General features: G+C 37.6%; 1 protein-coding gene across 1 annotated transcript in view; it reads right to left on the reverse strand.

Annotated features, from left to right (window-relative positions):
* The window catches only part of LPHN2 (latrophilin 2), a gene marked incomplete at its 3' end in the record, with an annotated part of 51,448 nt that overhangs the window by 5,540 nt on the left and 20,744 nt on the right, over positions 1–25,164 (reverse strand). Inside the window, exons 3-11 of the mRNA XM_008948305.1 lie at positions 22,390–22,499; positions 17,671–17,682; positions 15,939–16,739; positions 7,916–8,212; positions 7,274–7,377; positions 6,254–6,439; positions 5,160–5,198; positions 2,079–2,262; positions 1–109 (exon numbers count right to left, since the gene is read on the reverse strand). The exon at positions 1–109 is cut by the window's left edge and continues 11 nt beyond it. Coding sequence (XP_008946553.1) covers positions 1–109; positions 2,079–2,262; positions 5,160–5,198; positions 6,254–6,439; positions 7,274–7,377; positions 7,916–8,212; positions 15,939–16,739; positions 17,671–17,682; positions 22,390–22,499 — 1,842 coding nt within the window. The remainder of the gene's footprint in view (positions 110–2,078; positions 2,263–5,159; positions 5,199–6,253; positions 6,440–7,273; positions 7,378–7,915; positions 8,213–15,938; positions 16,740–17,670; positions 17,683–22,389; positions 22,500–25,164) is intronic.

Raw genomic sequence — 25,164 nt, forward strand, 5'->3', positions numbered from 1 at the left:
TGTTTCACGGTGCTTGCAGAGAGCTGAATCGAGTTGCCTCCTTTACTGCCCTGAGGAAATTTCAAGTCCTGCACCTGGCCCTCAGTAATGAGCACTGCAACATCCAAAACTAAGCAGACCAGAGTGGGGGAAAAAAAAAAAAGTGTTAAAAAAGGAGAATGCAGAGTAAGTCTCTTGGCCAGGTTGCAGTGTCAGATGGCAGTATTTCTCCTCACTCTTTATTTACATTTCTCACACTGCTGCCCTCATTTGCCACCATAAGATAAAGGTGTACTGCATGTTGCAGGCACGCAGAAATTCTTTAACTAAACCTAGCCCACACTGCTAAAATGACAGCATTTTAATAGTGCTAACATGACATCAAACCTTGTTTTAATTTGTGCCCCCAAAACATCCACTTAAAAATACTACACACATATTGCAGAGAAATGTTAATTTTGAAGCTCCTACTGTCTATGCAGTATCCTCTGCTAACAAATTTAGAACCTTAAGTATTTATTTAGATATAACAAGTTTTTAAAACAGTCAGCAAATGAATACCTAGGCATACTTAAGCTGTGTATTTAGCTAAAACAGTATTTGCATCTAAAAAATTAAATAAATATTTTTCCTAAATCTAATTCTCTATATAGGTTCGTAGGAAATAATTTTGTTTGGTCTGAAAAAAAAACAACAAACAAACAAACAAACAAAACCAAAACCAACCAAACAAAAAAAACAAAAACAAACAAACAAACAAAAACCCCAAAACAAACATTTAAATAGAAAACCATTTAAAATTTAACTTCATAATACACTGTATATTGGGAATTATCATTAAAGGCTGGATTCCCTTGGATATGTAATATCATATCAGATATCAGTTAGTGTTCAGTTTGTTGACAAGTATCTGCATCATATTGAACCGGTCTAACTATAGGTCTAAACTGTAGATCAACAAAAGGCATGAAATTAGGGAATTCTTTCTCTTTCTCTAAGCCACACGTCTATGTGAGTGGGAATTCAGTCTAGCGTGACATCAGTAATGTGTTACTAACTATGAGTTGAACACAGCTTATCACAAGAAGTCATGTTCAGCCAGTCTACTCAGCTCCATGAAACTGTTCTTGTACATCCCCAGAGAGACTTTCTGTGGTTCTACCCACATTCCTCCAGAAACAACTGGTGCAGTTACTTTGATAAAGGACTGTAACATCTTTCCCATCTTTTCCCAGAATCTTCCTATTCAAATAAAAAACTAGGTACAATCATCTCTGTCCTTCTACAGTTACAAATATGCAGACAGTAAAATGTGAAAAATCTCATTTCTATTGTCTATTTTAAGTCTCCATCTTTGTACCCTTCAAATTAGCAGACTTTCAGCTTCCTCGTACCTCGCTGAGATTAAATTAATCTCCCTAATAAAATGAAGGAATTTTAATTTTATGCACAGCAATGATTTTTGCTTTAACACCCTCATACTAATATTTGCACAGGTCTAATACCAAACTCCTTAATTTCTCTGTCACTCTTAAATTCCAAATTATGCTCCAACTATCTGCAGCTATTTTGAACCCTCTGGAGCATAGCTATTCTGCATTACGGGAGATGTAGTTGACTGAACACATTTTTACCTGAAGGGAGTCATGTTTAATACAAACATTTGGGCCACGTTCTGAGAGCCCAAAATATTTAACTGGGAAACTACGTTGTAAAAAAAGTAATTTAAATTCATTAGGAACAGCTTATATATAATGGGAAAGTATTTCTGCAGTCCTACAGAAAGCAGTTACCTCAAAAAAAATCCATATTCTGCCCTTTAAGCACTCTTCATATTCATACATTCTGCTAATGATTTTTCAGTGGTAAATCGACTTTGCAATATCAACTACTTTCCATTTTACTCTGTATTAATGACACTAAAGAAGAATGCTAATTTTGAAGAACTAAACAAGAAAAGCGTGTCTCTCTTGCTCAGGAGCATTTATCTTTCCACCAAATGTTGTGCAGCTCAGCTTTCGAAGAGTATGTTGCTATCTGGCACATTTTTTTCTGATTTTGGGTAAAATTTAAATTAGGCTTGAAAAGACTTTACTTACCAATATTTTCTGTGGGCATTGAGACTCTAGTTGGTTCTAAGAGATTATCAGCCAAGACAAAAGCCCCTTCTTCTAACGTATCAAGTAGCATTGTGGCTGCATGGGCTTGTTCTGAAGAATTCATGTCCTTCCAGGACTCCAGAGCTTCAGGCCTGAGCAGGTTGTCCACTGTATCCACAATTGCCTGCATTCATTAGAAAACTATCATTAGGTCTGATTGCCCTGGGCAGCTGGGGAAAATTTCCAATGTTATCTGGTGACAATTATAATACTTAACTGTCAGAAGGATTTACTGTGATTTAATGGCACTAGAAAACTATTTTCAACATAAAAATATTTTCCGTCCTCTCGCTGTATTAGCATTAGTAGAAGTGCAGTTAACCACTAGCATTGTGTGATCTCTAAGTGGTAAACATGCAGATCTGACTCATCTCGTGTCTGATATAAAAACAGTCTTATTAATGTGCTGAAAAAATGTAAAAACAAATGCCAAAAGTTTTGCCTGAAGCTTTCATCTTAAAGTTAATGTCAAAGCATGTAACTTCTATTTAAAAACCTCCAGTTTAGGCTGAAATGACAATAATACTCTTCTGGAAATTTAGCTCGACTCATGAAGCCATAGCACTATAAACTACTTGCCTATGACAAACTGCCTTCTTTATTACAGGAGGCATGGAATGAAGCTGACTCAGTGGATATAAATTAGCCTGGGCCACTCTCATTCCCGCTCCTGTCCCTGTACCTGTTCATAGATACTTAAAAAGATTACTAACTCCCACTGCTCCACAAAGGTCAGTTAAAAAAGGAAATCAATACAGCAAACAAGATGTCCACTGACTGTTCCTGTTATCAGTGAAGGTAAAACTGTAAAACAGAATAAAACTGCCATTTTGAAAAGTCTTTCTTCTAACAACTGTATCATCATGTTTTAACGTGCATATAAAGTAACAGTAAATAAGGAAGAAGAATTCAGTGACACGATTACATTATTTTTACAAAATAATCCAATCAATCAGAGTAATCGGTTAATCAATTGAAGGCAGGCTCTTACATTAATGCATAATGTAGCTGTGCATTGAGTATGCTGTGCATTGGATACTCCATGCGTTGCTGAAACACCCTGTTGACTGTCCCATTTACCTAGTCATAATGTGTCATTAGGCGATAGATATATATATATATATATATAATTTGTTTGATCAATTTAAAAGCATTGGGAATGGAAACAGAACACAGTGTACAAACAGAAAGATGTCAGTGTGGAATGCTTTATTGTGCAAATAAACGAACAGGAAAAGTTGGTCAAGGCTATTGTCAGAGCAAGATTAATTAGCCTAATCCATTTTAATATCCTCTTTCTGTCTGCATTGTGAGCCACCACGACCTTCCTGGCAGGTGGAAGATACTTCGAAGTGGCATTAAAGCCTTTTTTCTTTCTCTAATGGGAGACAGAATAGTCAAAATGCTCACATTGATACTGCTGCAACCATTAACCAGAGTGGAACAGAAATTGGTCTGCAGAGGCCAGATTCATTAGTCACCAAGAAATACAGATTGGAGCCTCTAATCTGAGGTACAAATGAATCCTCTGTCACAAAGTGGGAACTTGCTTCATTTGCATAGTGTAAGTCAGCTTTTGATTTGTAATTTCAAGAGGTTTATTGGTCTTATCTAAGCAGAGAAGCCCATTTGAGACCTACAGAAAATGACACTGGCTGGAAATTAAGGTTGTGCTATGGTTTCTTTTGTTATCTCCATATAGCGATGACGGTATGCATTCATTAATACGAAAAGCTTTTTATTTATTACAGGATAATCAAACTCTGCATTTTTCCTGTGGAAAATGATCAGTGCCCAGTAATGTTTCTGAGGCTGTCTCTCCTCTTGGACACAGGCAAGCCGGCCTTGTTTGATCACATGGCCCCTGTAATGCAGCTGTCAGAACAACCCCATTACTGTTCTTCTCACATTCATGTTTACTATTGAAAATGAGGTATGGAAATTCAAACCATACCTGCTAGATTTCCCTTTACTACTAATAAATATTTTCTAATAAAAACCTATTACAATTATTGTTATTTGAGAAGTAAATTTCTCTCCAGATTTTTGCCTCCTTTTGCCCAATTGTTGCAAGACTGGACATCTCCCATCCACTTCCTGACTGCAGGAGAAAAGACAGAAGTGCCCTGCACAGAGAAACATCCCTAGGTCAAGAGCCTGAATGTTTTTATTATGTTGTGAAGTATTTCAAAGTTCTTTTCAAAAATCATTCTTACGTTTTATCTCAGAGGGTACAAGTAAAAATCAGCATTTTAAAGAAACTTTGAAGAAATGTGCAATAAAAGTTTTCAGAGCCAGACATGATCTGTTCTAGGACTTTTTTTTCTCTTCTTCACAGGCATGAAGTAGCATTACTGGCATTGTATTGCAGAGCAGAGGCTGGCCCCTATGGACAACCATTCTACAGCAGATGAAAGAAACTGAAAATCAGGTAGCAATGTGTCACATGCCTTCCAAATAGCCTGGTTAATGGGACACACGGCACATGTTTTACTAGTGCAGTTAAAGAAACGTTTGTCTTTATACTTTATCCTGAAGTCACTGAATCTGACCACTGTAGTGACTCTTAAAACTGTAAGAAACAGTGATTTTACTAGGTATAAGAATACACAAAGAACAAAGCAGGCTATATAATGTACATTTTTCATGCAAGCAAATTAACTCTAAACAGTCTTTGATATAAAATACTACAAAGCTGAAATAATTTCTGTTCAGTTGCCAGCTTTTCCTCTACCCAATGTTATATTATGACAGAGATATTACTTCCAATTCAGATAATAACCATTTCTGCTCTTTTAGTTTTGAACAAGTTGAGGTAAAAGAGGTATTAACTTTGATCTTTAATTTTTTTTTTCTTTTTCTGAGTGTTACACCTGTGCAAAGCCAACATTTGTACAATTGATATGGGGCACAATACACATTTATCAAAGACTGAAATACATAAGATCATGCAGCATGATGATAAAGCGTGGCAGGTTGCTGAAGCAGGGACAAAGCAGGATGACAGCACAGGAGAGATACCTTAAGGTACGCCCTGCATGTCTTCTCACGTTTTTGGAGCTTTTCAGTAAGAAAGAAGAAAATCAGAAGTTAGACATATTCTGGAAAGCTTCAGAAATATAGAAAAATTAAGTCTTGTGTTTCAGATCTTGAATCTGAATTATAGCCTGGACATTAATCCAGTTTCTGTCCAGCGATGACTATAAAAAAACATCACATAGGAAATGTTTTTCCCCAACTTTCATACAGGTGCCCAGCTATCTTTGCCCAAACAGTGGGATCTGTGTGAAAAGCTCAAAAGAAAAAAATTTCTGTGGGCACTTGAGCTGTCTCTGAGAAAACTCTTTTAAGGGCAACTATGGATCATAAACAAAATCACTGCCAAAGTGACAGGCGTGCATGGAGCTCTCTCTCTCTAAAGGATGCTGAAAAAATGTTTTGTTTGTAGCTTGTTAACTAAGCTGAAGCAAGGAAGAGGCCAAGAAACACAGCATTTTCTCTGAGAAAAAGCGTAATGGTAGTAACGCCTGTGATTTGTATTTGAACTGCAAAGACATACGTTTTCTCTGAAAGTCATTCCAAAGAAAACACTTAATTGTTTTAGATATGTGTATTAAGGCATTTCTTGAAAGATAATTATAAGTGATGTTGGCATCTTTAAAAGGCTAAGGAAGTGCTATCATTCTGCAGGAAGTCAGATTAAAATAAAACCCTGCACCTATGCAGAATCCCACTGCTTTTATTACATGTTCAGGGTTAAAAGGATCACAGGATAAACATGCTGGTTCACTACAGAGTTCCTGAGAGCTAATGCCCGCTTTCCTTACACTAGTTATAATGCATTCCAGATTTTAGTAAGGGACCCAGCTATGTATTTAAGGACCAGTCAGCTATTGTGAATTATATCTCATTCCGAAAAGAAGGTAACTGGAATTTTCCACTGTGTATTTACTGCCATTTTCTCTTACATATTTATTCCAGAACCATAAACACGCAGGAACAAAGTATAGATTAATATTTCTGAAAGGGAAAAAAAGAAACAAACAACAACAAAGAAACAAAAAAAACAAAGGCAATGGTTGTCTCAGCAGGAGGAGGTGATGTGACGTGTGTACCTTGTTATAACTCCTTCCAGCAGAGTCTTTTTCACTGGGCCGCAGTTCCTGCAGCTGAGCATCCAAAATGTCCACAAGCTGCTCCATCAACCTCACAGATGAACTAACGTCGCCAGCAAATACTGGTCCTTTGGTATGTTTAGCCAGTTCATTGGCCAAACTAGCAGCGTTTTCTCCACTTCTGATCTGAAATGACAATTTATATTATCTCAGCAGGGTCCCTTGTTCTGCTTGCGGCTCCTAATTTCAATTCTCTGTGTACCTTTGTTGTGGTGAAATAACCATTTGCACATACATCGAAATCTGCAACTAATTGAGACCAATAATGTTCTCTTTATCTCAGAAGATTAAAGGTTCTTAGATCCGTGACACACAAAAGCAGTTCTTAACAGCCATCAAAAACAGAAATCAGACTGGGACTTCTGGGCTAGATCTTCTGTTCATCCTCACTTTTATTTTACTGCCATTATCAGATAGCAAAAAAATCTATTTGTTCATACTAGCGCTTGAGGCATTTGAAAGTCAAGTAGCCTGGTACTGACAACAAATTATCCAGTTTTCATAAACTTAGTAAATCTCAGTAGGGAGGGAAAACACGGAAAGTGGCTCCGCACTTTAATCATACTGTTATTAATGCAGTCAGACCAAAATCTATTCATCACAGTACAATTTTTCCTGAACCAAAAAACCTTGCTGTATACCACAGCTTTTGCTGCCTGATTTATATTCGATTAGGAAAATATAGCTTTTGTTTTTTGAACACTAGCAAAACCACTTTGCTTTAAAAAGCAACAAAAACACGTAATCACAGATGCAAGAAAGTAACTTTAGAAGGGAGAGCATACCAAAACACACATATGAACCTAACTATTGGCTCATGCTTTGCACACAAAGTACACATAACTTCTGCTTTAAATGAACACAGAGTAATAAAGATGGCTTCAATGAACTGAATTATTAATGCTCAGAGTTAAAATCCTTAATCACCAGTGTACCCCAGATTAAAAGGTTTCAACCAACCTTCTGAGCCAGCTGATTTACCCAGTGTGAGGTGCAGTTGCTAAGATCAGGGCCTTTGGGGTTCCACGTTCCCGTTAAGACCAAGCAGAGATACGAGGCAGTTCCTACAACAGATGTAGAAAACTATAGTGAAATGGAAACCATTTTTCTGCATGCATTCAGGAAATCAGCTACACCGTGCTCCTAAGCAATGTCCAATCTGAATGCTGCTAATGGCAGTAGTTGACAATAATTGACAAAAACGTAAGGAAGTAATGCACGTTACAAACACCAATGAAAAAGCCAGTGAAAAGCACCAGACATTTTCTGCAAACAAACAAAAAGCCCTTGATTTTTCCTGGAGCTCATCCAGAGGGGAGCTCATAATGAGAAAGGCAGCTGTAAGCATATTTCACAACAGTCCTCAAACAAAGCTCTAGAATTTGACCTGGATTCTCAAAAGAACAGACACAAGGTAATTCTGCAGCTATGCTCAAATGCCATTTGCAGATTAAAACCACCATTGCCTGTAGATACTGCATTCTCCAAGTAACAAAAACTGTGTGACAGACAGCTTGAGATTAAAAAAAATCACCATGAGAGAGCAGCACATTGCTTTTGAAATGCTGGCTTGAAATCAAGGTATCTTTTTAAAGGCAATACCTCGTGTTCCTTTGGGGCAAGGGCGTTCAACCATCATTCCTCTTTGTGTCTGAGGCCAGCTGATATCCCTGGCCTCAGTTGGTTCACAGAATCTCTCTGGCAAAGGGAAAAAACTTGTCACAGGAGGAATTTTTGTTGTGGAAACAGGTGGTGGTGGCTTGGGTCCTCTGCTTCCTTCCTTTGTTCCTCCAGCTAACGTTGTGCTTATGGGACCTTTCTGTGCTGCAGTGCTAGTGGTTGACACAGTGGTTCTGTATAGCTCTGCTGAAGAAGTTATTGTCACTGCTGTAGTAGGCACTGTGTAGAGAAAATTAATAACAAATTACTTCAGAAATATTAAAACAAAATTCTTTAAATGTTATTTATGCAGTTTTAAAGGATTCTCTGGTGTATCCTTTCCTTTACCTTAATATTATTCTTTTCTTATTGCTATTCTGGGTGTTTAAGATATAACTTTGATTCTTGGTTTGTTTTGTTTGTTTGTTTCTTTTTTTTCAGTCCCAGATCATACCAGTATGATGCTTCAGCACATTGTCCAAATAATCTCTTCTGTAATAAAAACTGATAGTTGCATTTCTAAAGGCTGAAAGGCAGCACTAACTAGTGAGTTATCAGTACATAACAAACACAGTCAAAGCAATTAAAGGTTACTAAATAACTTTTGTAGAAGGAATACCTCAACAGACAGAATCATTTGAGTTTGAGTGAGTGTGCCATAAACAATGCTGTCCAGCTTTACAACAAAGGCAGTGCGCTGTTAGCAATGAGAGTATTTTGAAAAAAAACAGACCCTAAAACTTCAAGTCCCCCAGTACACACCTTCCAGGAAAATTATTACGATAACATCTTCCTGCTCGGCAGTCATTCTGCTCGAGCGAGCTGCAGCATGCCCAATTAGCTGCACACAGAAAGCAGCACCTAGCGTGTGTGTGGTGTTCTCGTGTGGAACATTTCAGGCCTGAACAACTTCTTCTCGATAAAGCAGGTATGAAGACACAACTCCTTCAAGCCAGTGGCAAGCACCTAATTTAATCTCTTCTGGAACAGCAGGATCACCTTAGGCCAAATCACTTCTGCCTGGGACTTGAAGCTCCTCACTCCATTGACCCACATCAGGAACTCATCGCTGGAGCTACTGAGGTACAGCGCGAGATACACCAGGGTTTTGAGGCTTTGGAGGGAGAATTCTAGTCAATGCTAGTGGAGATAACAGTCTGAAGTTCCTGTTCATCACCTTCAAATGTATATCAAGCAATGGCTGAAATAATGCAAGAGAGCAAAGTAACTGAATCACCTATTTCCAAATCTTCATTAGTGTTCACAGTGGTTTATAGACACATAAAAGCACAGATGCTTGTGCTGAGAACAAATAACCTCACATCAACTATTTTTAAGATCCTAACATACAGAAGTAAATGAAGCTAATTTTAGGATTAATGTCAGTGGATAAAGTAGCTTTTATCTTTCTTTTTTCCTTCTTTTGCAAGGTCCTTCAACTCTGCCTTGCTGGACAATGCATCTTCTCTAAATTAAATCATAAACAACAACAAAAAAATATTTGCTTTGCTTTCTTTCAGCAGATGTTTTTTAAGTTAGTGTTTTAAATAAGATGAACTTTCAGTAGTTTGACAGATAATTATTTCAAAATCCTTTTTCAATTATATTTCTGTTATAATACATTAGAAGTTTCAAATATGAAAGTATATTTTCATTTTCATATGAATTTAGAGTGGAGATTTTGAACATCACAATCTGTTTTTGAAGACTAAATGCAAAGACAGGCTTTTCGTCCCTCTCTTGCTCACAAATGAGAAACTTCTTTGGAGGCTGTCTTCTCTTCAGTCTCATTCTTGGCTGCTTGAATACGGTCTGAGTAATTGTGCTAAACTCCTGGCGTAGCCAGCTACTATGAAACTTATTGAAATTCTTGGATCTGTTCTGCAAGTGCTCGCCTGACATCTTGTGAAACTGCTGTAATTTTCTTTTGATTACAGTGCATCCAGCTTTCTAGTGCTTGCCCAATTAACATTTGTCAAAAGCATTTGCAATCACTTGTACAAGTGTCAGGCAATGCCTGCTGAATCAGGTCCTGGGGAACAGAGAACGGGTGGGGATGGAGAATGATGCAGGGAACAACCAATTATTACTATCCAACCCCTAACACATTGTGCTAATTAGTAAATATTTAATCACTGAAATGTGTATTAGCATTACTGCAATTGCTACTCAAAACCTGTGATGTTTAGGATAGCTTTGTCTCAGGAGCAAAATATCACTATGAGAATTCGTATCAACTCTCTAAGGTTCAGTAATGAGGTAACAATCTTCAGAACATATTTTGTGCTGCACCCTGAGCTAAAATATCCTGCTGTCATTATCTAACTATAGGTAGAATGATTTTGATGCTAGCCATTAAAATACATTTCAAAGCATATCACCTATGATTCAAAAATGACCTGCACAGCTTAGTACATACTTTAGAAATATATTTATAATCTCACATTTTAGGAGAAAGACTTCAAACCACCTTCCTCATAAAACTGGAAAAAATACAGATAATTTTCTCCTGAATTACATTTTTAAAAAGAAGTCAGTTTATTCAAGAATACACCAGGAAACTTCAGGCAGTGCTGGAAGTCTGGGAAAGAAAAAGATTGAAAAAACAAGACCAAACCCCTCATTTTGAGGAATACATCGAGGTTTTAGAAGGCACATCATTTTGTTTTTAATAACCTGTTGAGGAATTTAATCTGTAAGGTCATTCTCCTGAGCTGCAAAAAAGTACATGATAGCTGCCACCACCTGATGTGTTTCATTCTGAAAGCCGAGGGTGATGGCATCTGCTGGCTCCCATGCTTGGTCTTGCAGAGCACATTACCAATATAAGATAATGACAGTGATGATTAATATGCCACAACTAAGAAGAACAAACTCCACGTTGAGGTTATTAATGTATTGTCTCAAGCAGTAGGGTCGAGCCTCTATAAGGCTGAAGACATGCAATTTTTGTCTGTTGCCTAAAAAGGCACTTTTGCAATGTGAGATTCTTTTTGACTAGGCTTGAAACGTTGAGAAAAAAACCCAAAACCTCTTCTGCCTTCTTCCTTTTTTTTTTTAAGAACAGGTGTGTCTCAGTACCAGCTGAAGACATCCTTCGTAAAACTAAAAAAAACCCAAAAAATAAGAAAAACGCAATAGGAAGTGAATCCAGTGACTCAAGTTTAGGGTAATTAATTTATATTTGTTTCACGCAGTTTGTAACAGCTGATTTGAAGAGTTATGCATACTATCTGTTTCTAAAAAAGAAGACACTGCTGGAGTAAAGCTTAACACCTGTTTAACAGTGTGATGTCTATAAAAAACATAACACAATTGCTTAGGACAGCAGGAGAATAGTAACTGTTTACCCAACTGACAGTGACGAGTAGGTTTAGAGAAGCCATACAATCTACCTAGTATTCTTTGCCGATGGGTTTCTACTCTAAGCAGGCATAAAATAGATTAAAAAAACAAAAACAAAACAACCCCCCCCAAAAAAAAACAAACCCACAAACAACAAATCAACAACAAACCAAACCAAACAAACAAAACACTCACAACACAACTCCCACCTTAGATTTTCAATTGTGTTGAAATACCCAGATGGTGTGCCATTTTAGAAAATTGTAATGGTTCCATTTTCATCTCCAGCACCTAGTTAATTTCAGAACTAAATCAGCTGCATGGATTTTTCAGTTAAATGTATGCTCTGATGGGTCAGCTTTTTCAAGGTATTTGCCCATGTGAAAACCTATGTCTCCACCTTCATTTTCAAAAGGTATCATATGCTGAGCTGCCATGTAAAGCAATGGAGAAACCGGTGCAAATTCCCATTTCCTTGCCTTCTGCTTATTACAGCTGTGTGCCTGTTTTCATGCTTCAGTGAACAGCAGGCAAGTCAGGAAGGCTCAGCTAATTACCTATAGGTTCCAGCTATTATGCTAGCCAGTACTCTATTGACCCTGCCAAATCCCATTTAGTTGAAAGCAAAATGTTTACACAGTCATTTATAAATTTATACCCTGAAAATGATAATAAATACGCCACAAAATTAACAAAATACCTATGATCAAAAGATGTGTTAACTGGTCCACATTATGTTGTCTTTACTTGTACAACCACTCTTTAATCCATCTGTAGTGTAACTGATCTGATACAATAGCAAAGGTCTAATTTACTTAACAATTTGCTGCATGACTTAGTTGTAGATCCTTGGTGTTATAAAGATTTAGTTGTGCTTGTTTCCTATTATTTCAAGCCCTTTGTGATAGTACTTTCCAAGTTTCTGTTCTGTCCACACTCATGACATCCCTGTTTTCCTGCAGTGATCCAATAAAACTTAATGATGGGTATCATGGTACAAAAGGGGAGACAACTCCAGTTTGAACAGTTTGCTCAGTTAGCGCAAATTGGGATGAGTGTAGATGAAATCTCTCTGTAATGCACTAACGCAGAACAAAAGGAAAAACATCCTTTTGTTACCAAGGAAACCCTACAATTTAATATTCATATTCACATTTTAGGGGGAAAATTCTCTTCATTCTTCCTGATCTTTTAACTTAAAATTCCTTTAAAATTTCCTATTTCAGCAAGGATTAATTTGGTCCCTTGGATACCTCCTTTAGAAAGAATCTAACAGGACATATCCACTAAATTTACTAAGGATAGAAAAGTTCCAGCTTGTTTTGAATTTTTTATAGTGGCTTTTTGCAGGTCCTGATATATTTTATTTCTGTATTAAAGTTCTGATTTTTAAATTTAATTTTTACACTTAACCTTAGAAAATGTGCTCTTCTACAATATCCGAGAAGTACTTGGCAGCTATAGCTCTGAAAAACATTTCTGCATCTATGTACTATAATTCCCATGACAAGAGAGAAGAAAAAACAACACATGAAGAATGAGGTTAAGAGGGGAGCTGTAAGGGCAGCAGACCCCATTGTCAGAGTAAAACAGCAGCCTGGCTGCAGCATCTGCAGTTTTAGAAATCTCCTTCAGAACTCTATTTAGAAAGAGTTTTCCTGAAGATTAAGGAAATAAGGATACAGGAAGCACGAAACATGGACAGTTGCAAGAGGACAAAATTAGGATTGTAGCAAGGGCAAGGTCACCATTAGGTTAATTATAGTGGTATTTCAGAGGTTTCAATAGGCAGATTTAAAAACAAAAGAAACGGCAGAGAGAAAAAAAAAAGGCAGGTTTGTATGAGCTCAAGATTTTGGCCCTGGGAACAAATGCAAACCCTTGAACAGAAAAGTGTGGCTCAAATGTGACAAATCATCTTTCATGTAGGAAGACTGTCGATTTTGAAGCAGCCGGTAGCTGGAAGTTATGGCGTAGACAAGAAGTGATAGCCAAGACACGTAGGAAAGAGAGAAGAGTCAGCGTATGTCTATATATCACTATTGCTCCCACAGCAACAGAGGGAACACAAATTGCTGAGTTTCCCACAATGGCCCCAAATTAACCATTCGAAGAGAAAAAGCCATGACTTCCAATTTTGAGGAACTGACCTTGTGACACCATTAAATACTCGATATTAAAGTACAATCGCAAAAGACACTAAAAAAAGGGTTTTATGTTATGTGACTTAAAGAATATTATGCTACGCCTGTGTCTTTGAGTACATGATTAAGAAACCTGAATAAACCACAGAAAAACCAAACCAGAACAAAAGAAAAAAAAAAATGCCCTTTGAAATCTGATATAATTCCATCTGAAATAAAAAAAATCCAAATGTATATTACATCTATATCTTTTAACTGTGCAACAATAGGACTACTCTTCAATTTATACAGACTTTATGCTGAAACAAAGAGGAACTGAGCATATAGTACAAATAAAATATAGACTCAGAAACTGGACAGAATCTCTTCTTGGTTTTACAGCAGTACATCTCAAGGACGATCATATTAGATAATTTTTCCTTTAATTCAGTAGTCTAACTACAGGCAATTGGCTTAGGGAAAAGAGGAAATGAACTGAAACATATCCTTAGATCTGCTATGTACGGTTCCATACAGAATTAAAATATTTGGTAATGGCATTCTATAAGGAAAAATACTGTTTGTGAGTATGTGCATCACAAATTCAAATAAACCTCGTGTCTTTGTATGGTTTCTGTATTTTAAAAAAGCAATAATCAAGATACATTTACTGATGTCACAATGCATTTAAAACCCAAACTCATACATCACTCAAAAAATACCCCTCCATCTTCATGGGTGAATAGGCGAAGGGCTCAGAGGAGAGGCAAGCACCCTGCAGTGTGCCCTGGACTCCTCCTCTAGGTCTGGTTGGAATAAACCATTTCTTTCCCTGCCTTGCATGCCAGCAAGGAACCCGAGAACATGAAGGTGTGCTGGTGGATGCCCAGACCTCTTGTGGATATTAGAGGAGATGTGGCCAGACATGTACTGTTACTCAGGACCTTGGAGACTCTCTCATAATAAAAACATAATGAAATGCCTTACTGGAGACCTCTGGTGATTTGCTAAAGCAAAGGAAGGTTTCCACAAAGCCTTTTCTTCTCTCCTTGCTCTTCCTTAACACTTTCCCTTCATTGCGATGATTTAAAGATTAGCTTGTGCCACATTCATGGCAGCTGTCTGAACTGCAAAAGCTACTTAGAGCCTGCACGTCCATTTTCTCCTCTTCCTATTAAAGCTTTGGAGAATTTAAAACGCATCTTCATCTCAGTTAAACTGAACAAAAAGTGACATGCATGAGAATGTATCTTTTCTAATTATATAGATGGGTAAGTGTCTTCTAAGAGCAGCCCCAAAGCCTCCCTAAGGAATGGACTAACTTGATATACAGAGATAAAGCTTGCCAGGACGGCTGCCCTCACAGCTGAAGCTCAGTCCCCAAACACCTGGAACCTGACTAAGCCTGGCCATGTATTGCCAGCAAGGTCTGCAGGAGACCAACTGGACAGATTGTCACTTGGCTTTGGAGATCAGCGATGTATTGTTTCTGAACTGCCTTGTTCTACTGCGTCTTAAGTACACTGTGCATGAATCAGCTTCACTGAAGCAGGATAACTACTTTTCACATGGAGAAGTCTTTATTACTACTTTTTTGAAGTAGATAAAACAGCTGCTAAACATGCATGCCAGTTCGATGAGAGAAGTGAAGTTACTACCTTCATTGCTAAAGTAGCTTATCAACATTCTGTTCCTTGCTGCATGCATCTTCTGCCATGGAGCGTTTCTCTTGGTATTTACTCTCCTCTGCAGACTGTAATATGTGGCTGTGTCTGCTCATGTCATTTTTAGGGATTTCTAAGACCTAAGACCTCTGTTTTTCTTCCCTCTTTTGCCAGTTAGCATGTCTCCTTTCAGGTACTTGTTCTAACTTCAAGTGAGCTGAATTGCAATTACAAAGGGCTTAATGAGAAACCTGCTAAAAATGCCGGTTAGTCTTCTCTAACCTGGCATTAGAAACTGTGAAAAAAGGGCTACAGAAAAATACTTATGCTTGGTACTGCACATTAACCCCATGCATCTCCTCTGGGACCTCCCAGCACACACTGGTTTCAGCTGTTGGTGCCAAGATGTTAGAAGTTCTGCATGTATGTTGTAATCAGTTCAGAAGTCAGGTAACACCAAATGGATGGGAACAGGCTTTTGGCTCAGTGTGAACAAACTCAAACTTAGTTTAGCTATGGAAGTCAAACTGACTGCTGCTATAAAGTAAACAAATAATTCCCCAACTCTTCTCAAGCATAGAAAAGCTAAATACATGTACAAAAAATAAAAAGGCAAAAAGAAAAAAAAAGCACAAGCCTGTAAACCAAAGTCATTCCACCTTGCTGCAAATTTGCCGTGCACCACTATAATGCTATACTGCTCAGCACGGTGCAGGCAAACAACCCCTCCTTGCCTTTCTGACTGGAGCTAAGTCTAAGACTAAGGATATCATAACACAGTTATCTGTACGGAAGGACAGAGAGACTAAAAAAGAGGAAAAAAAAAATTCTTACCTTGGGCAGGATCAGGTGGGCCAAACTCCAAAGAGTATCGCAGAATGAAGTTGTTATTCCACACATAGAGCTGGTTGTCTCTGGGGTTGTAATCCACTGCAGCGATATACTGGTACTGGTTGGGGAAAGGAATTTCCACATGCTCGCCTCTGCTTAACCTGGTGTTGTAGATGTAATCGATGGCGTTCTTGCCAGTCTCGCTCTCATTGTCCTGATACACCGACCGCACTACGTACAGGACGCCGCATATCATGAAGGCATTGGATGCTGCCCGTTTGTCGTATGTTGTTTCCCAGGTGGCTTCGAAACGCAGGGTGTAGGGGTTCAGCTGGCTAATTACTATCATCCCATTGTTTTGCTCTGTAGCATAAATTACCCACAAGCCATTTTCATCCACCGCCAAGTCAATATCAGTCTTTCCCCCCCATCGGTATGGAGAGGTGTCATGGTAATTAGCATAATTGATTATGGCCTCTCCACTCTTAATTCTAGTCCTCAAGTCAAATTTTACTATGTTCCTAGTTCTTTCCTTGTTAAAAAAGACAGCGCCATCATACACTACAAATCCAGTACCATCCACTCGGTTGGGGAGTTTATACGTTGTCTGCTGGCGTCCGTTTTGGAAGTCCTCTAGAGAAGCATATTCTATCAAAGTATCGGTGCGATACGGAGTCCATGGCATGAAGTATATTTTATCTGCAGCCTGGAGAGGATCTTTGCACCAAGCACCTGCTTTTTGTTCAGCTTCATATAAATACGGTGAGTCCACAATTGCTTTCAGCGTCCCCGGGCAAACAAAAACTAACAGTCACAGAGAAAAGTAAGACAAGAATTATGACAAATTCAGACTGTCTCATAATAAAAAGAAAAAAAGAAAAAAAAAAGAAAAAAAGGTAGGTAAATCATAATGACTGTGTCAGGAAGAAAAAAATCAATTTAATTGGCACTAGATTATACCTTGTAATTAATGCAATTATCACCCTTTATCATCCACTTTTCTTAAAGTTACCATGTTCTTGCTGTACCAGTATGGAAAGTGGATGGGAACTGTTTTCACTAGTACAGACCAAGGCTCAATGGCATTCACAGACATCTGAAAATGTAGAGCTATTCTTGCATTTTCATCTTAGACTTTTAGTGAGTACACATTAACGCTCCAGAGCTTTTAACTGGTGTGCAGCAGTGCGCTAGGTCATTTCAGTCCAAAAAAAATCACATCAGCTTGTTTAGAACTTTAAGAAGTGGTGAGGCTGAAAAAGGAGGTGCCTCGATTAAAAATAAAGGAACAAAACAAATCATCAGGTATACAGAGAAAGCAATTAGGAGCAGAGAAAACAAAACACAACCAAAGCAATGAATGAAACAGACCAGGAAACCCTGTAACCATGGCATGCTATGGAGAGGGTTCTGGAAGCCAGGCAAGATGACACTTGATTAACAAGAATTTACCCAAGGGTGAGAGAAAGAGAGGGAAAGAAAGACAAAGAGAGAGGGAGAGAAAAAAGCAAGGGAGTCTTCCCTCCAGCCCAAGTATTTCAGACACTATACCCCGCCACCTACTTTAAGCAGCCAAGTCACTTTATTGCAAACAGTCGACTTCTTTATGAGGTGTACTTATGAGATCCTGCTGATTATCATAATATAAGAGTGTTGTGGGGAGGGGAAGGGAAGAGGTTAACATCCATAAGGCACATAACAAGGAGCTGGGGTTTGGACTGTATACGTTATTTACCTTTTTGCTCCACTTCTATTTTAAGCATCGGAAGAAAAATAAAAAAGTGCAAGGAAAAAAGAAAGAAGATTAACATAAATCGACTATTAATCTAAAGATTAAATTAGTAACAGACGCTAAATATAGGGAGAATAAGAACTGCACTATATCGGTTAAAGAGAAACAGACAACAGGAAAACCTAGCAGGAAAGAGGTTCTACGGTTACACAAGTGAACATGGATCAATCATTTTAGTAGATTAAGGAGGCAATACAGATATGTTGGCATGTAGTTTCACTTAGTGAACCTGAATAAATAACGAATGACTTTACTAATGCATGCTATACATACTCTTCTTCTCAAAGTATAATGGTATCAAGTTAGTTTTTAAATGACACGTTAATTTATCATGTGTGTGAGTGCACGTATACAAATTATATTAATTAGATAATTATAAATCAAAAATGCAGTATAATAATTATATAGGTTTGTATGTAGGTTTGTTTGTATGCTTATTAAACCTTCGCCCATCTTAGCCCCAGACATCCCTCTGCTTTTCTTTCTTGTAAAGAAAGCAGCTTGCATCCTTTAGCTCGCCTCAGTCTTTATTTTATCTGTTTTCCTGAATGTTAATCTTGAGAACTTTTGCCACTGATTTACATTGATTGTAAAATCAGACTAGAAGGAATACACAAAAACATCTAGAAAAAAGAAGCAGAAGCACAGTAAACAAGAGGAAAAGAGAAGAAAAAAAATAACATTTAGCTCATTCAGATATTCTCCAGCATCATCGATAAGCAAGCTAGTATGCAAGAACAGCCATACCAAGTGTTGGAAACAAATATCCAACCCACCACAACATAAGGAAAATATAAACCGAACCCGATTAACAAAGTTATATTACTATAGCAATTTTTCCCCAAGGAAGTTTTAAGGAACATATTACAAGAAGACATATAGCTGAAGTCCAGCTAGTAAATAGCTTTCAAATAATTATTTGCAATAAAATCTATTTCATATACTAAATAGCCTTTGAAGTATGCTCCCTTAGTTTCATAAAATGACCTGGAAAATGACAAATGTACCAATCTGTGCAACAGTAGCTGCTGATACCAAGGAAGTGTATCAAAACTATCTGCGCAGCTATTACATTTTCAGTATTACAGTATTATCCTGAAGAATGTATTTGTATGTTTCATATAAAGTTTTGGATTTTCAGTTTCATTTAACAAAATTACATGTGATTATTTTGAGAGAATGGTATTGGCTAAGCTCTAGTGTTCCTTCAGGGAACAATTCCAAAACTTTATGGGGGAGTGGGAGGAGGTTAATATTCTTAAAGCAAGCAGTAGTTTTCCTAGCCTTTGTTCATTTATACATCTTTAGGTAAAATACTTGGCTTTCTGCAATTTGTAATTCTTGAGTTATCCAAGTAAACAGAAGATGTATTCTGAGGAGAATTCCTGGGTTTCACAATCAGTGTTAATGACTTTCAGATTATTCTGTTTGTGAACTTTTATGCATGAGCTTATTGTTTTTTGCCAAAGAGCAATATCGGTGTAGTACCTGCTTTGAATTAGTAATAGGAGAGGAGAGGAAAAAGATAGGGATAACTAAAATCATTACTGGCATGTCTGCTCTGCATGCATTGGTGTACAGCTGTACATTTTTCAGGGACAGATGGGCTTATTGAAATAAACAAATGCTGCAAAGTCCAATCATTACAGACAAAGAGAGAATAAAACACTTTAAAACGTTTTCTATTGAATCTCTGAGTCCAAAAAAAGCCTTAAAATAAAAATGCACAGATGTACAAAATGGTACTTTTGATGTTCTTCTTTACAAAAGGTCTGACTTCTGTTATTCAGTCAAAGTGTCAACATACATTGTGCAGCATAATTGAGAGAAATGTCAGGTATGGTACTCTCAATTCCTTTGTAATTCAATCAATAGCATTCTTATTCGGGACAAAGCAATGCCTATAAAACTTGTCTAGAATTTTACTTTTGTTGGAGAGCCAACTGAGTTTCTCAATAGATTTTTTTTTTTTTTGTCTACACTTTGAGATGCAAAAAAGGAAGCTTTTTCATTAAGTACCTTCTTATGAGGGCTATGAATACAGAACCCAGAGAAAGCTCAATCAATACGTATGATCAGCAAAGCACCTATGTATTTCTGGAGACCAGCAAGACAGTGGAGATTATAAACTGCTTTTTGTACAAGGGTAACACCAATTCCAGCCTGTTAGGAACTCCCAACTTTTATCAAAAAACCTGGTGTGATTGCTGTTTGTAATTTCTCATGGACTGAAAGCTGCCACAGTGAGACAAAGTGAATTCTGTAGTCTTGCAGTAACTGAAGATCAAGTTCAGAAAAAGTAAGAACCATAACTGAACTTTAGTTAGAAGTGCTGTGATCACTAAACACCTCCCTTCCTAGATCCACAAAAGCCTTTCCGACCTTCCTAACACGTCTCTTATCCTGGGAGAGCTGTTATTTGCAAACCTGATGCTTTCAGACATTCCATACATTTGGATATAGAACACTGGAACAGGTAAGGCGAAAAAAATTAGACTTGATAACTGGAGTTTATCAGGAATCAAAATAAAAGACTTGGAAAAATACCAGGATAGGCTTTGTGGGACAGGGAAGAAAGATGGTCAACAATCAAAACGGCTACTGAAGCTATGTGGTTTGAAATCAAACTTCGAAATGGACTGTAGTAACTGGCAACCCAGTAACTGCTGGTAATGACAAGTGATGCTTCTTACAGCTCTGGAATTGGGCATAGTGTCACCATTGTACATGCTGCAGTTGACAAACTCCAAAACTTATAGGCTTTGTCTTGTACACGAAGTATCCAGAATCCTGAGTTACGATAGACACAGAATTACATAATTCAAAGGGTGAGCCAATGCAATTGACAGTAGACAAAAATAAACATTTTAAAAGTAGAACAACTACATGTTAGAGTACAGGGTAGGCCGCGCTGTGGTACTATACTTCTGAAAACTGAAAAAGAAAAGATTCCTGTAGATAACAATACCCAATCGGTAGAACATATCCACACTTCTCTTCCTAAAATAGCATAAAAAATTATGTTTGAACATTATTTGCATCACACTTTTTCTCTATGAGCTAGCCTACTGGAACTGGAAACGTAACCTCTTGTCATTTGACTGATCTCATGGTTTGGAATCAGATGCACTGCCCTGTTTCTGAGAATTTGGGAATGAAAATAGCGCTAAAGTAAAAGCGATATTTGCGGAACAAAACTTTGGTTAGACTGGGGTAACACATCACTCCTCAAAAGTGGCACAAGAAGAACAGTTACAACAAGCCACCAATACTACACACAGGAGGAATGGTACTAGGGATCACTGTATGCAGTAGGCTTCCAATCCTACAAATGGTACAGAAAAAAAAAATCAGCAAGCAACCATTACACAATGACACAGCAGAAATGAAGAAAAAACAGATGATCTGTGTTTGGCCTTTTACAACAGTGAAGATTCAGCGTGGTGAAGCAATACAGAGTAGCATTTCGGTGTAAGAAGTCTAGATTTTAAAACTGTGTAGGAAACAGCATAGACAGTTTTGACATAGCTTTGCTTATGCCAGAACTCATTTCCTTCCTTTTTGGACATATACTGTCACCACAGTGTTTTTGCATCTCAGACTTGGCCTGTTTCCTGTACCAACAGAAAATGTGATTTTGGTTAAGGATTACTGCAGATCGAGAAATTCACGCACAGTAATAACTTAAGGGAATGATCAGTGCACTGCTCAAACTCCATTGCATATACAGCTATTTCTCTGTTGAGTTATGGGATGAGGGAGAAGTCCCTGAAAAGAATGACCTTACAAGAAAGGAAAACCAGTTAAAACTGTTGAATCTGCAGAACTTTTATAAACATGCATAAATGTCAATGAAACAAAGCATTCATTACTGCAAGGAAATAAGAAATATGTCTAAAGCTACTGAATTCTGACATTAGAAAGAGTATTGTACAAAACTTCTGAAGTAGCTGTAACTTAAATTTTTTTTTCTACCTCAATATGATCTCAATATTTAGTTTGTTTTCAATGAAAAAATCTGGTTTGGCAGCTGATCCAATGCACAATTCATGTTTTGTCTTTACATTAAAAGCGAACATTTCTTTTTCACTCTTTTCCCCATTGCTTTTAAGAATCAAGTCTGAGTAACTTATTGATGAATTATTCACTCTGAATCTGTGTTCACTTAAAACATGCCCCTGAAGCACAAAGTCCTCTTACAACATCCTCTAACTGTGGCATTTGCCTCCAAGTATCAGTGTTGGGTTTTCTGTACACCCAAAGTCACCGCAACAGCAGGTAGCCTTTCAAGTAGATCATGATTAAAACTGAAGTCAATTCCTGCTTTAGAAGTCTGTGAGCCAAGCCAATTTGTCAGCAACTGGTAGTGGGCAAAAGTACAAATTTCTATCTGGCCTATTGAATAGCTAATTTGAGTTTGTTTTCTGGAAAAACAGTAGCCTTAAAAGCCAAACACTTAAGAACACAGACAGACACTTGGCCAGCATCACACCATGGCTTCCTTCCACACTTCGTGAAGCTAATCGGAGGCCCTAGCCTGCAAGTGCTCTGCATGCATAATGGGTCTGTGGGCCATAAACATATGCTTCTTTTCTATGTAACAGCACTCCAGCTTTAATTGTGAGGGCCAGAGGAAGTGAGCAATAGAAAGATTATACTTACTGTAAGGAACACATTCATACTGAACTTCTAGATATTTGTATGTTCCAGGACAAGGATCAGGGAACACATCTGACCCAGTAACTACTATACACTGTGTGCGGTTGTTGCACCTGTAATGGGAAAAGAAAGTGAGCTAATTAAGATTACATTTAATTTGCAAGTTCATACTAAAGTACTATATGCAGTGCTAACTCTCTTCACAGTTGGGCACTCCAATCCATACAACAACAAAGTTAATTAATATGAGATCAGCCAAAGCTCATAAAGAAGGCTTCAAGACAATATCTCAGTTCAGGCTTTATACTTTTCAATTTTGAGATCGATGGTATCTCAAACGTCATTCATTCCCACTTGTTGAGATAGCTGTCCCAAAAATATACTGATTTGATACTACTCCTCAAAAAAAGCAAAGCAAAATGCCATGAGGATACAAAATGAAAAAATGGTAATTTTGAATAATGTACAATAACATAAATAAGAAAGTCCTTCATCTTCAGAGATATACAGACTGCTGAATGGTTTCACATCCCAGATTTTTGCTGTGATTTAAGGAAATTATTTTGGTTGGAAGAGTAATTGTAGAAAGAGAACATTAGCATTCCCATTTTAATTATTTTTGGAGCAATTGGTGGACTCCCAAGCTTCCGCTGTTAGGTTAAAGGAAGAGGTAAGGAATTATTGTCTGAGGAAATAAGAAAAACAGAAAAAAAAAAAAACCAAAACTGCAGACCTTTGCATGTATTTTAGAGGAGACTAAACACTGAAACATAGGATTTGCTAAACAGTGGAAGCCAACGCATCTTGATACAAAGAAGAACTTTATTACCATGCCTGTAACTACATGGGTCTACTGAATTTCATGGGGTTTGACTTTTTAAATAATAATAAAGATATTTTAGACTACTATTCATTTTTCTAGGAGAAAATAAATATTAGCTTGTAAGTTAAAAGTGTAAAAACAAGCACTTAAAGCCCAAGAGATGGTCAAAATGTAATACAGAAAACACAGTCAGAAGGAAGTGGAAGAGCAAATTATAAGGTCAGGGAGTTTGATGACTAAAAGAAAAAAGAGTTTTGCTGGTCTTCTCATGGGTCAGTTATGTTTGCCAGCAAACTCAGTAACAGGAATCTAAACTTAAGTGATAGTCTAGCCTTTGACTCTAGCTGCACAACAACTTCTCTACTGCCCTACTACTTCACACACCCCTGAATTCCACATCCCAAACTAAAATAATGTATCTTGTACCAATGGCTTTGCACAGCTGTACATGCCCAACAGGTATAAGAATAATTCACACTACCTCATAAAAGGTAGAGCAAGCACATTTTAAAAACTTAGATATAAATCACTCTCCATTTTATATACTAATCAAACTAGCACAGAGCTGGTCAGAACATGATGTGCCTCTTGCTGAGTAAACTTGGGAAAAAACAACTTTTCTGACTTTATCAGTTAATTAATCTTTTCTTTTTTTCCCCCTTTATTTCAAGTTACTTCACTTCTAGCCTTACAAGGCTCGTAACTGCAGAACTAACTGGAAGCAGCCAGGGAAATGCGCACAACTATCGATACAGATAGAAGGTGAGGAATTTGCCTGCCACCTCTGTGCTGCTTGTGGCAGTGACTTTCCAGAGAGCACATGCAGGTCCCCTCTACAGCTATAGCACAGGTAATGCTGCACCACTCCCAGCAGCACTATTATTCAGTGCAACAGCTTGTGTAGTGTATTAGAGTCTGGAATGAGTATGACACATCCAAAAGCTTCCAGATACATGATGAATTTATGAAATGTGCACCCAGCTTGCAGAAAAAAATCACTGTACTGAATCTGTAATACTGAAAATGTACAATATTGCCACTTTTTTGTACTCACACAAAGGTCAAAGTGTTGCTCTTGTGTGTGTTGTGTAGGAGGAGGCTGTAGAAGCAGGAGAAAGCAATACAGCCCAAAACCTCATAGGGCTTCTCTGTTCTATCCCAGGTACAGGGTTTTTCATGCCTCACACCTCAGGCCAGACTAACCACATGAGAGAACTCTGGATGTAAGATTTCATAATTATTTTCTTTACATATCTGTTTCTTTAATGAAAATCTTATGCTGAAGCCAAAGTAATTCCTACAAAAAGACTGTAGTGCAGCATTCAGTGCAATGGTTTCCACAGCTTTGATCTGTATGAAAATTTCATTTTACACTTGAATGAGTGGCAATTAAGAGAGAAGTATTGATTTGTTACAAAACAAAATGGATACATATTCAGAGAAATTGCTTGAAAATGAAACTGATGAAGGTCATATTTAACTGTGTGAAAAAAAGTTCTACTGGCAGTGTTTGTAAATCTTTTTTCATATGATGGACTCTTGTTTCCCTATAACAGGTTCTCTTCTCTTTCCTTTTCCCCAGTGAAAGACTCATAATGCTGCCGTCAGGAAACTGAGAACTTCACGCCAGCTTGTACCAAAGGACAGACAATAATAATTCAGAAGAAAATGCAGTATTTTTTTCTTACAGTAAGAGCCAGTGTCAAACTTCAGGCACTGAATCATAACATTTTTGATCGGAGGAGATGTTTAAGATCATCAATTCCAACCATTAAACCCCACTGCCAGTTCACCACTAAACCATGTCCCTCAGCACTACATCTATATGCCTTTTGAATACCTTCAGTGACGGTGACTCCATAATTTCCCTGGGCAGCCTGTTCCAGGGCTTGACAACGCTTTCAGTGAAGAATTTTTTCCAAATATCCAACTTAAACCATCCCTGGCACAACCTG

The sequence above is a fragment of the Merops nubicus genome, unplaced genomic scaffold (genome assembly GCF_000691845.1).
Source record: "Merops nubicus isolate BGI_N331 unplaced genomic scaffold, ASM69184v1 scaffold30309, whole genome shotgun sequence".
Taxonomy (NCBI): Eukaryota; Metazoa; Chordata; class Aves; order Coraciiformes; family Meropidae; genus Merops; species Merops nubicus.